The sequence below is a fragment of the Cornus florida genome, unplaced genomic scaffold (assembly GCF_030987335.1).
Source record: "Cornus florida cultivar Cherokee Brave unplaced genomic scaffold, ASM3098733v1 CherokeeBrave_3.0.0_Hap2_Chr09, whole genome shotgun sequence".
Lineage (NCBI taxonomy): Eukaryota > Viridiplantae > Streptophyta > Magnoliopsida > Cornales > Cornaceae > Cornus > Cornus florida.
In genome coordinates, this window is record NW_026775579.1 from 62,771,037 (window position 1) to 62,783,755 (window position 12,719).

General features: G+C 41.9%; 1 protein-coding gene and 1 pseudogene across 1 annotated transcript; both read left to right on the top strand.

The window, feature by feature from the left end:
* The first annotated feature begins 1,338 nt into the window (after positions 1-1,338).
* Positions 1,339-5,720, top strand: LOC132272696 (uncharacterized; annotated as a pseudogene).
* Positions 5,721-7,498: 1,778 nt separating this feature from the next.
* LOC132273314 (large ribosomal subunit protein uL5m-like) lies at positions 7,499-8,023 on the top strand. Its single transcript, XM_059774296.1, has one exon. It carries the CDS (start codon positions 7,499-7,501, stop codon positions 8,021-8,023), a length of 525 nt encoding a protein of 174 aa, XP_059630279.1.
* Positions 8,024-12,719: the final 4,696 nt, after the last annotated feature.

The window sequence follows — 12,719 nt, forward strand, 5'->3', positions numbered from 1 at the left end:
CCATTAGCATTCATTCACCATGCATGAAGTATGGCCAAGGGCCAAGTGGCATTTTGAAACCATCTCATGATTTTAAATTCCAAGTTTTCGTTCCAAACTTCATTTTTGGCATTTTGGCCGTTGAGGGATCATATTTTGCATTGGCCATATTTTTGGGCCATGGAGCATTGTAGCACATCTTACTAGGCAAGTTACGTTTGCGTGCATGGTTGTTTCCGGGCAAAGCTTCTTCTTTGGTGAAATGAGCCTCCTACGGACTCATTTTACACTTTTGTTGCATATTCTGACCTATGGGTATTTTGGGAATTTCCTTTGGGAAATAAATTCCGTTCTTTACATGGTTAATTAGCAAACATGATTTTGAGGGAGTTTTCTTTTTTGTGATTTTCTAGAAAATGTCGTCTTGATATCCGAAATCGCTTCCGAAGTTCAGCTCTCAGTTTTTAAAATTAGCAGCTTTTTGGACCCTCTGGACCAGTTTTCTTGGGAGGGCATTTCACAGTGCTTATTTTCCAATTTTTCTAATGAGTCACGTAGAAAACTCAATTTTGAGGGGGGTTTCTTCTTTGAGTTTTTCCAGAAAATGCCATCTAGGCCCTCAAATTTCCATTTTTTCAGGAAAAACCCCTGCTGCCAGGTTTTTGGGCTGCCCATTCTACCTCCTTCACATCTAAACGGTTAGAAGAGGCTTCGTAACAGGTTACATGTGCATGGGCAGTGCTTTGGCCGAGATTTTTGGCTTCCTAACTGGTTAGGAAGGTCTCCTAACTGGTTAGATGTTCTTGGGTTTGCTATTTTTGACCGTTTTGCCCCTTCTTCCTCCGTAAGCCATATCTTCTTCTTCCGGACTCCGAATCAAGCGATTTTTGAGTCTAAGTTCATTGATTTTTTGTTGTCATTCCAATGGTGTGCTTGGTGGCACCCACTTTCAAGCTGGAAATGACAATTTTTCCCCTACGTTCAATCTTGTTCATTTTTGAAACGTTGCTTCCCCATTTGATTCCTTTGGGTTCCGTGACCTCATTGAGGGTCATAATGGTGTCTTAGAGCCATGTTGTATCCCTAGAGACTGTTGTATTATCTTTCGTTTCCGTATTTCGGATCCATTATCGGGTCATCTTTCGGTTCATCACTGACGCACCGGGTTAAAAAACTTGGGCCGTCACAGTCCATGCCTTCTGAAGGAATAGCCGGTTTGCTTCTTTAGTCATCAGCTTGCTTAGCCTCTGTTCAATCCGCATCCGTAATTAACTAGGTCGCTAGAGGTTAATGCTAAGGGGTAGGAGTCTTATAGCACACATCTCAGACGCTATTTCCCTTTCCCCATATGCCGTAGGTATGACTGGTTCAACGCATATTGATTCACGTCTGTCTCATTTACATTGTGGTGTGGCTCGCCCCGGCTTGTATTTCGCTTAGAAAAAGAAAGGTCCTAGGGTCAGCTAACGACCGGACTCTAGCGCGGCTACTCATTGAATTGAAGAAAGGGGTGAGCTCTTTCTTAACAAGCGATACAGGAAGGGGAAGGGTGACCGAAAAGAATGAAACAAGGTATTTTGGAGTTGAACCAAAAAGGAGTGTTCTCGATCTTGCTAGGGCACCTTCTGGCAAGAGGTTGACAAATGAATTCATCATAAATGGGGCATCCCTAGCGTCTATAATATACCATCTCCGCCATCTCAAGTCCTAACTTTGAATACGAACCACTTTCTCTCTTGTTACAATATAAAGAGGGTGGAGTAGCATGAGCACTTGGAGACCACTTTACGTTACGACCCGCCAACCAGAAGGGCAAATCCTTACCCGACGCAAAGTAATCCATCGGAGTTGATAGAACAGAATACAGAAAAGGGGCCGAAAGAAGAGGGATGACCCGCTGACGATCTCGAAAAGTCCTTCCACACGGTACTCCCCGACGAGTTCAGTAGCACCAGCGTAGTTACCAAGGAAAGAGATTCATCAACGGAGTTAGATGATTTTTGACTTATAACTTTTTAATTACCGAGGCCTCACACTTACAGGAGAGTTTGTTGAGCCTTCCTTTCTTTCTTTGGGTGGGTGAACCAAGCCTTCATCTGCTTACTTTTTGACTGTTACACTTCCATTAGTAGCATTATTTCAAGTCGTGCTTATTGAAGTGAAGAACATTTCTTATTCAATTCTATTTCATTTCCAATTTTATTCAACATGACTCTAAGTAAGCAATTCTATTTCCAGCAATCTGAAACAATAAATGAACTGGGGCAGGAGAGGGAGGGAAGAAGAGGAATAACGCAATAAGCGGCTCATTAGTTAGATCTCCGTAGTGAAACAGATTTGCATCTTCTATGCTATTCCCTGGGCGTGCAGCTCTTTTCGTTTGTGAAGTTCCTTGAACCTCTGGCCACGCCTCACTATCTATGGGTGGTAGGTTAGTTGTAACTGAGAATTTCTTATAGAGGGAGGGGATATGGCTTCTTTCTGATTGTTGTACGATAGTCAATCGAAAGCTCCCTCCTTTCTTGAAAGATGAATATTAGTAATCCTTTGACATTCTTATTGATGTGCTTGCTCACTTGTTTGCTTTCAAATTTATTATCTAACGGACTCCACCCATCCAATTACGGAACAGAGAAATTAAAGACATAAGGAAGGTTCATCAAATGCATTAAGAAAGGAAGTGGACAAAGAGTTACAAAAGGCGAAGCCCCTTATCCATCTGACCAGTAGGAAGTGTCAAGATGACTCGGTAGTTGGGAAGTTTTCCATCTGTTCAAGCTAGCTCATTTGGTGATGATATTTGATGAGTTCATTTGCTTCACTCTTTTGTATTTCTACTTCTTTGTTCGAAGTCTACTTGGCTCAGTTCCAAATGTGAATTCTTTAGTGGAATCTCTCTATTTTAGCCCTCAATTTAGGGCTAGTTTTCACTCTATCTCTACGGTGAGGAACTACTTCAATCAGGCAACCTCTTTTCCAGCATTCCTTCTTTATGGGAAGGGTAGACCTATTCCCGGCCCCCTTCTTGTTTTCTCTAGTACCGAACCCCCTTCCTGGTGGAACGCACTGGGTCTTCTATTTCCAGCCAAGCCTTCCTTCTTCTCTACGGGAGCATCTGCTTCTAAGACCATGAACTTGAAATGGGAATCTGCCTCATTAACTACTACCTCTTCAGGGGATGGAGTTTGCTGACTGTTAACGGTCAAGGGGATGGCTTCTCAATGTGGACTTCGTTGCTCCTTCTTTATTTCCATATATAGATCTTTTGATCATCCATGACGGAAATGCACGCGAAAAGCGAAAGAAATGAGCCTTAGCACTACTCTATGAACCAACCCTATTTATGGTGAGTTTAGTGAAAGAATCTCTTTGAAAAAGATCTGATTCTGTTGGTGTTCAAGTGGTAGCTTCGTCTCTCAATGGATTGGTTCATTTTCCTCAAATGTGGGCGTATCTCCCTCATCCACCTCTTTGGTGGTGGCCTTTTTCAGAGGAGTTACGGAATGAGAGGCACTATAGAACTTGGCTGAAGCTGAATTTAGTGGTTTGTCGCATAAGCCCTTGAGGATATGCTACATGCACTTTCCATCTGCTGGCGTACTCTTTGATCTAAGAAAAGTGCTTCTAGAGTCAGTCTCTAACAAACGAACATCCTTATGGAATGGAGGGATTCTATATACGCTAATTCTTGAAATCCTTTCAATTCATTCTCTTATCTAACCCAGCGTACATATACGAGTCAATGCTGACTTCATAATGCCTCAATACCGTGCAAGTGAACCAAGTGCTTCTTTCTATAGATCGAAGTGCAAAAAGCATCCCCTTTCAAGTTCAATCACCCAATAGAATTGCCGGTTCAACAGGCAATACCTCCCATTTAGATCAGTAGAGCCAAGCCCAAGATGATGTTGTTCATGGGAATCTTCGATTTCCTTGTTTTTGACGTCAAAGAGAAGTTGGAAATCAGTCCTAGCCCTTTCATACAAAAGAAATAAGAAGTTTCTTTGAACCATCAAGACAGAGGCAATTTGTATCATTTTCGTAGTTCATTTTGGAAGACTATAGGAGCATTTGTATTCCGAACCTATTCAGATCATTTCAAGTTCTTACTCCAAATATACAGGAGTCTTGTTAGGTCTAGTTCTAATATTTGGATCAAATAATAGGTTGGATTTCTTACCTATTCTTTAAAGCAAAAATCATAGAAAATACCAGTTCTAGAACCATGGATTTTGGGAGGATCGAGAATGCTGATTAGAAATAATATATGAGGATCATATCCATCAACACAAACATCACCAGCTCCCTCAAATCGTGATGATCATCCTTAATATCTTCAAGGTCAGCACGTTTTGCGCATAACTAGGACCTTCCCCACTCCGTCCAATAAGGACAGTGCTGATGACAGCCAAGCTGCCAATACCCCTAGGTAGTCATTGTTAGTAGTAGCTTCCCTGTGGAGGAATCAATATCTTGACATAAGCCCCCAAAAGGTATTTGTGGAGGATTCAATCCCTCGACATAAGCCAAGAGGCAGATCTTATGCCACTCCACCTGGTTGTATGAAACTGGCATGCATTCTGGCTCCTAAGACTCTTTCATAGAATTCTAACAATTTCTCCAGCTCCTCAAAAGCCCACAGGAACGGAGTTGATGCTCCCACATCCATAGCATTAGTAGTTAAAGCAAATGAATGATTTGAAATTCGAGTGATTTCACGTAATAAAACTCGTATATATTGAGCTCGTAACGGTACCTCGCAATTCAAAAGTCTTTCTACGGCTGAAGAATGAGCGTGTTCTTGGGCCATCGTAGAAACATAGATAGGGTCGACGGCAGAACGAAGAACAAAACTTAACGACAGCTTTTTCGTACATGTTCAATTGCATCATATACACAAGTGCTCTCTGAACCGTGCAATAAGGTCACCCATAATGCGGCTCTCCCACTGGAGTGACCTTAGCCCCAGGCCATGCTATTCCATAATATTGGAAAAATGTCAGCGTAACGTAACAACTAGTATTGAAAGCTGGCCGACTTTTGAGGGAGGGAAAGCCTTTTCAATAGGAGCCCTACTTTCCAATCACTAAGAAAAAAGAACAATCAAAGCCCTATTATCATTGTAAAGCTTTGTCTATGATTTTGCCGGACCCATTGGTGTTTACTCGAACCATTCCCTAGTCTCCCGCACTACTCAAGTCAGTGTGCGACTCCTACTGAGGACCTCCTTCCCTTTTGCCCACTCTCCGTTCACACAGTTCTCAAAGTAAAGGAGGAAGGGTGGGCGGCAGGTACCACAAGCCCTCTGTCCCACACATCTATCCAGAAGCAAGTGTAGTTCACCGGTTCCACCGAATGCTCTTATCTCTCGGCAAAGATCGTGTGAGTGTGCAGTTATGCTTCAGATGCTTCGCCATAGAATAGATCGACCCAGTTCCCATTCTTTTCCGGTGTACTCGCTTTATATCTCCGACACACAAGGAAGGACGCGGTGGGAAGGAAGCAGCCCTAGCCTCTGTCCAGCCAATCATTCCGCTGGCATCTCGCATTCACGCGCCCGTTTGACTGCCGCTCAGGGATGTAGTTATAGATATGTTATCTCCTTCTACAACATGCTGTTGTCGTCGCCATATTTAATATGTCACTTAGTCATCTCTGCCTCGCTACGGGTCAGCACCTTCGAAAGAAACGGAGGACTTTATTTAGTGACCCCGCGATCGCCCTCTTAACGATCAGAATAAAATAAAGCTTAAAGATAAGTTTTGTACTCTATTAATTTCTCAGTCCCTCTAGTCGGGTGGGCTTAGACCACTTTTTCGACCAGATCCCCCTAAAAACCATACGTGCAAGTCTCCCAGCATGCGGCTCACGCCATTCGAGGTGGCCCAGCTTAGCATTCATTCAAAAATACTGTAGTGAAATTGAGACTGCTCGACCTCGGAAGCGAATTCGTGTGTAGGCAGCACTGTCTATCATACCGTTGACTCTATCTATGAATTTTATTTGCTTTATTACATTATTGATATAGGTTCGCTCCCTCTTTTTCTAAGAATTCATGCACTTCCCTTGACTCCATAGGGCTTTCTCTAATAGGGAAAAGCCAACCATTTCCATCAAATGACCAGGCCTCCCCTCGCTCTTTCACCAGTCCGGGCTTCTTTTCCTCCCTATGCTATGCTCCCCGACGCAGGCCTACCATGCTTCGCGCCTGCGGCATTTTCGCCAGACAGTCTTTGGCCAGTAGTGCCATCCTCCCCGCTGGCTGTATGGGCGGGTTGTCTTAGTTCTGTTAGGCTATGGATTATAAGAACAAATCACGTTGAATGGAACAGCAGGTGGGTTACACGTTCCACTGTGCCGAGATGTGAGGTATGGGTGGTGGTGATCACCCCAGGGTATGCGCTAGCGCCCTTGACAGGCACTACAGAACCCGTCAATGTTGTGAAAACCTGGGTCTCAGTCAGTCCTCTATTCATCTGATTGGAGGTGTGGATAATGAGGCCACCTTCACAACCTTTTCCCTTCTGTCCCTATGTTGTAGTAAAGTAGGGCGGTGAAATTGAGTTGCTCAACCTTCCCTTAGTCCGGTGCTTATGACTAGGAACCTCCACCGCTAGGGGGACCAAACAAGGCATAGCTAGCAGCATAGGAGCTGATTTGGCGTTAGTGGCTTCGTGCCGCACTAGAGTGATCCAATATATGGTTCCGCACGTTTTACCCCTTCTCCATTCATTTCCAATACTGATCATGAAGCACCATGAGCAGCAGGATGTTGAGGTCCAAAATTCGAAGTGAAATTTTTGATTTGCCTGTTCCGAGTCGTCATGGGAAAAGAAAGGAAGAAAGAAGAAAGACTGCCCTCTCTCGGCTATATGTTGGTCCAGCCTACTACAATTCAAAAGCTTAACCTTGGGAAATCCCTTTTTTTAACACCCTTATTCCCCAGGTATTGAAGTCAAAGCTAGACCAACATACAGCCCTGACTGGTATCCTACTTATCGGCAATTCAAAAGTTTTATAAAGGAGTGGTCCAGTAAGGCACCACCCTATTGTGCCAGCAGCTAACTCAGGTGTGTCAGCTTCGTTATCCTTATCAAGCCATTTACTTGATGTCTAGCTTCCCAACTGGTATACGGTTCCTTTTCCCCCTTATCAATGAAAAAGGGAGAAGTTAGTTGATTCTTCCGAAGAACCTACTACAGCGAAGCGCTATGTTAGGGCGGCGGGACGGGAAAAGAAATGGCTCCGAAGAAAGAAATTGGAGTTCCCAATGCTTCTCCACGCCCAACGAGATGTGCTAACCTCGGGATGCTTGACTCCTAACCCCACAAGGTTCCGAGACGGAGCTTAAACTGAGTCTCGATTAAGAATGGCAATGATCTCAGTTTCAAAAATGCACTTCTGATCTCATCTGTATGTAGATCGAAGAAAGAATCTCATTTTTTTCATGTTGACTACTATCTTTTTAAAGTAGATAGCCAAAAGTGCTCATTCTATAAGATATTGGAAAAGCCGACTTATGTTTCCACATCATTTTCATTACGAAGATGTATCACGTCAGGATCCGTTGCTCAAACCGAATCACGCCATCGTTACGGAAGTTCTTGGATCGTGTCAAATCAGAGTCGTACCAAAGGCAGCACCTTTTTCTTTCATAATCCAAAATGGAAAATTGGCTATAGAGATTCCACGCGGTCAGAAAATCATACAGACACAACGGGCTTCGACGGGAAAGTCGTTTCGATCCAATCCATTTTGGGGGTCAAATAAAGACAAAAAGGGATATGTCAGTGACCTAGCACGAAAAAGCACTCTTCAAGGGCATGGAATGTCACATTTTTTGGTCAGAATATCCACAGTAATGTCTCTGTTAGATTCTCTGGTCGAAATACGGGAAAAGTCCATTCAATTCTCGATGGAAACGGAGTTTTGCGAATTCTCCCCGGAACTTATAGATTATTTTGAGATCTTCGAACATATTCGAGGGTTCAATGTGACTATTGTCACTTTGGCCAACACACAAGATGAGACTTTACCACCATAGAGTGGCTTTTTTCATAAAGATGAAGTGGAAACTCAGTAAGATGTCGAAGAATCAAAATATACGAGATCACAAACGTAGATTGCTAGCGGCTAAATATGAATTGAGACGAAAGCTTTATAAAGCCTTTTGTAAAGATCCCAATCTTCCTAGTGATATGCGGGACAAATATCATTGTAAGTTGTCCAAGTTGCCAAGAAATAATTCCTTTGCACGAGTCAGAAACCGATGTATTTCCACGGGTCGCCCTCGTTCTGTATATAAGTTCTTTCGAATTTCTCGTATCATTTTTTGTGGGTTAGCATCTCGAGGTGCTTTGATGGGCATAAAGAAATCGTCTTGATAGCAACCACCAATCCAATAAAAATAAGGGTTCGCTCTGCTGCTGGTTTACAAGCAAGGTAAGTAGGTCCATTACCGGCCAGCTCCGACCCAAAAAGACCTAACGAAGTCATCCCTTATCTCAGATCGGAGATGCTAACGGGGCAGGAATCGAAGTGGGGGACCTCTCTACCGCCTCTGTCTATCTTTCCTTCCTGTCAAGTATACTCCCCAGATATAGACTACATATAAAAAATTACTCTTGGAAAGATAGAATCTCACCTGTGAATATCACATTCAGTTACGAATGTCACTCCTAAGGGAGTGACCACTATTCTCAATATAGTAAGGCGGGGAACTCTTGTTCATTGAAGCGCCGGAGTGCGGAGGTTGTTCCATCATTGAAGTCAAAGGTGGGACTGAGCCTTCCGAATGAGAAAGACAAAAAAGTGCTTCGTTTCGTTGGAAAAACCAACGTAAATATCATATTGACTTTCACTCACCCTACTTTCTAAGGATAGATAGTTTAGGTGGGAGAGAGTGAATGAAATTCTCTCCTTTCCAAAGCTGCACAAGGCGGCCCCCCTAGAATAAAGCCCCACCCCTCTTTTCCCCTTTGAATGAAAGACCCTCGCCTCACTTCCTATTCATTTTTGGGTCTGGACCCGAGGGGCTTTTTTTCTCAAGAGGTGATTTCGAGAATCAACCAACCGAGAAAGATTTCACCCCAGTGAGTCACTGCCCCCCTATCACCCAAATTATTCAAAGGGCTTATTGATTTGATTCAGGGCCCAGCGAAGCCAAATTCCATCACGGCAAGGTTTTCCTGATGCTGAGTCATCATCTGTCAATTTCGCTATGTTATTGGAATAGGAAACGTTTTCAAATGATATGGACCCCATAGATGAGCGAGAACCTCCAATTGCTTAGGGGTCGCGGCTCTGTCCTGCTTGGTGGACAAAATCTTCTCTTCTTTTCTCATTCTTTCTCCCACGCACCTTTGTGCCCTCTTTCACCGAAGAGGAAAGAAGAATCTTCCAAGCGGACAGAGACCTCCATTTCCATTAGATGATTCATTCCTAAGCTTGCTTTGTTGCAGCAAGATGATCAGTCCAGGAGTGCTGGAGAGAATATAAAGCAGTCAAAACCTCTCTTCTTCGGTCACCGAGCAGTAGAATTCAGAGGACTCTTCACCCTTATACGCTTCTTTTGCTGTATAACCCCCTCCATCCTTCGAAGGTGGAAGAAAGGTCTAAATAGTTGATATAGTAGGGCCCTAGAATGCTCAAAAGGTGGGGGAACAAGAGTTGTCATGATAGAAAAGAGAAATGACTATAAGGAACCAACGATTCTCTCTTCTTAAACAACCTATATCCTTCATACTGAATCAACATTTGATGGATTATCCAACCCCGAGCAATCTTAGTTATTGGTGGGGGTTTGGTTCGTTAACTGGTATTTATTTAGTCATTCAGATAGTGACTAGCATTTTTTTAGCTATGCATTACACACCTCATGTGGATCTAGCTTTCAACAGCGTAGAACACATTATGAGAGATGTTGAAGGGGGTTGGCTGCTCCGTTATATGCATGTTAATGGGGCAAGTATGTTTCTCATTGTGGTTCACCTTCATCTTTTTCATAGTCTATATCATGCGAGTTATAGCAGTCCTAGGGAATTTGTTCGGTGTATCGGAGTTGTAATCTTTCTATTAATGATTGTGACAGCTTTTATAGGATACGTACCACCTTGGGGTCAGATGAGCTTTTGGGGAGCTATAGTAATTACAAGCTTAGCTAGCGCCATACCTCACGTAGGAGATACCATAGTGACTTGGCTTTGGGGTGGTTTCTCCGTGGACAATGACACCTTAAATCGTTTTTTTAGTCTTCATCATTTACTCCCCTTTATTTTAGTGGGCGCCAGTATTCTTTATCTGGCCGCATTGCATCAATAAGGATCAAATAATCCATTAGGTGTGCATGCAGAGATGGATAAAATCTCTTTTTACCCTTATTTTTATGTAAAAGATGTAGTAGGTTGGGTAGCTTCTACTATCTTTTTTTCCACTTGGATTTTTTATGCTCCTAATGTTTTGGGGCATCCCGACAATTATATACCTACAATGCAGAGGAATCTAAGCACGTCATTTTCTTACTCCAAATATACACGAGTCGGATACTAAGAGGGAAGCTACTAATAACAATGACTACCCAAAATAAGACTCTGGTCTATGAGTGGAAATCCAAGGTGCACCTTGCCTTTTCTCCAGTATACCCCAATTCACTTCTGCCACTCCTATACTTATATCTTGGATTGTCATTAGTCTTATTTCTTGAAACTGCTACTATGTACTACCAATCACTTCTTTATTTGCTGTCAGTGGTTGCTGGTGAGGTTGTTAGGCTTTCTTCCTTCGCTGCTTGAGCATTGAAGCTTTTCTCTCACTCATTGCCATAACCATTCTTCTAAGTCATTTCATATGACAAGCTATCGATACTTCACATCTGGACATTTGCGTTAGAAAGAAGTGTCTGTTCACATCTAGATTGGCCATTAACTTACTTCTATTGGTGCCTGCTAGCTTTCTTTTTGACGTGATTGGATTTTTATTTGGTAAAGAGCTTGAAGCCCCCCGTTCACTACTTACCGAATACTCAAACTCTAAGAAACGGAGTCCCTTAACTCCACCCCATTTTGTGGTCTAAGTATAGGCCTAGTTCAAGGGAAGGACAGTAGTAGATTAGGCAGCAAGATTGTAGTGAGGACATGGCTTACTTCATCGCCGGTAGTGCCTTCTAACATGGGCTCGAGGAGATTCATTGACTATAATAATACCCGTTTGCCTAAGATCTCCGACCGGTATAAGGTAAAGCACATACTCGCCCCTGAGCAAAGAGAAATCCTCGGATCGAGGGGACTAGCTACATAGCGACGGAAGTATGGAAACTAAGGTCTCTATTTCACTCTCGACGGACGCTTAGGGATAGCTACTGGAAATTGGATGGTATTGGTCATAACAAGCAAGCTAAAATTGAGCAAATCTAGGACTGGCGTATTGAGTAGATAGGCCTTTAATGCTTTTTGACACCTTTCATCTTAATCCAATGAGTTGGCTAGTGGTCCTTTGAACAATATTTTACTAAATCACTACAAAAGTTATCATATGGGGCCAAGTGGGAGACTATAAGATATTTTTTTATATTTGTGGCCCACGTAATTTAGACACATACTTTTTTTTTTTTTTGGTGGTTAAATAAAATAGATATTAGACTAATATTATATTATTTGGTCAACTTATAAATTATCTTTTTAATAATTAATTATTGGGGAAATGTTTTTCTATTTATTTCTTACTTTGATGGAAAGTGGAATTAAAGTTACTAAAGAGAAAACTAGTAATCTCTCTGCCTTTATAAAAATGCATATATCCCATCAATTATGTACACTAATGAAACAACATGTATAAAATTTATGTGTGTAAAAGGCCAAAAGAGATAAATCGGTTTCTACGCTGCCAAAAGATGTGCGGAAGATGGGTAGAATTAAGGTCTAAGATGTGTAACAACGGTGGTTTTTGAAGAGAATTGTGAGGAAAAAGATGAAATCACTAGGAAACCCACTCACAATGATATACATATATCATACACACAACCATCACAACCCTCCACTTGTCACCGCAACAAGCCTCCACACAAAACATGAAATTAATCCCTATACTTGGAAATGATATACATATATCATACACACAACCATTACAACCCTCCACTTGTCACCACAGCAAGCCTCCACACAAAACATGAAATTAATCCCTACACTTGGCATAATCCAAGTCTTCCACATGTTACCAACCAAAAGTCAACACACGGTTCCATAAAAGAGTGACACTTGTCACACTTTTCAAAAATTATAAAAAGTCCCTAAACAAAATATTTTCCAAAAATAATTACAATAGGCTCTTAAACCAAAAATATCTCAAAAAGATAATCGCACAAATAATTCTGAAAATGAAAATGTCTCCTAAAGAAATAATACACTTATACCACCAAGAAATGAAAATAAATTAGCATGCTTCGCTACACAATCAAACTATGTACTAACAATAAAATAAATTAAAGTGAATGCATGAAATGTCGAAAACCTATTCCGAACACCAAACCCTATCTTGGGTCTTACAAAACCCTAAGATAACAAAAAAAGAAACAATAAATAAATGAATAAAATAAAATAAAATAAAAAGAAAGAGTGCCGGAAAAAGAAAATATGACACGGTCATCACACTGCACTTCTCTTCTGAAGATCTTCACCTTTAATGCTTCTAAACAAAACCATTGACCTAAAATTGATAGCCCTCCCCTACGTGTAGGTGTGGACGGT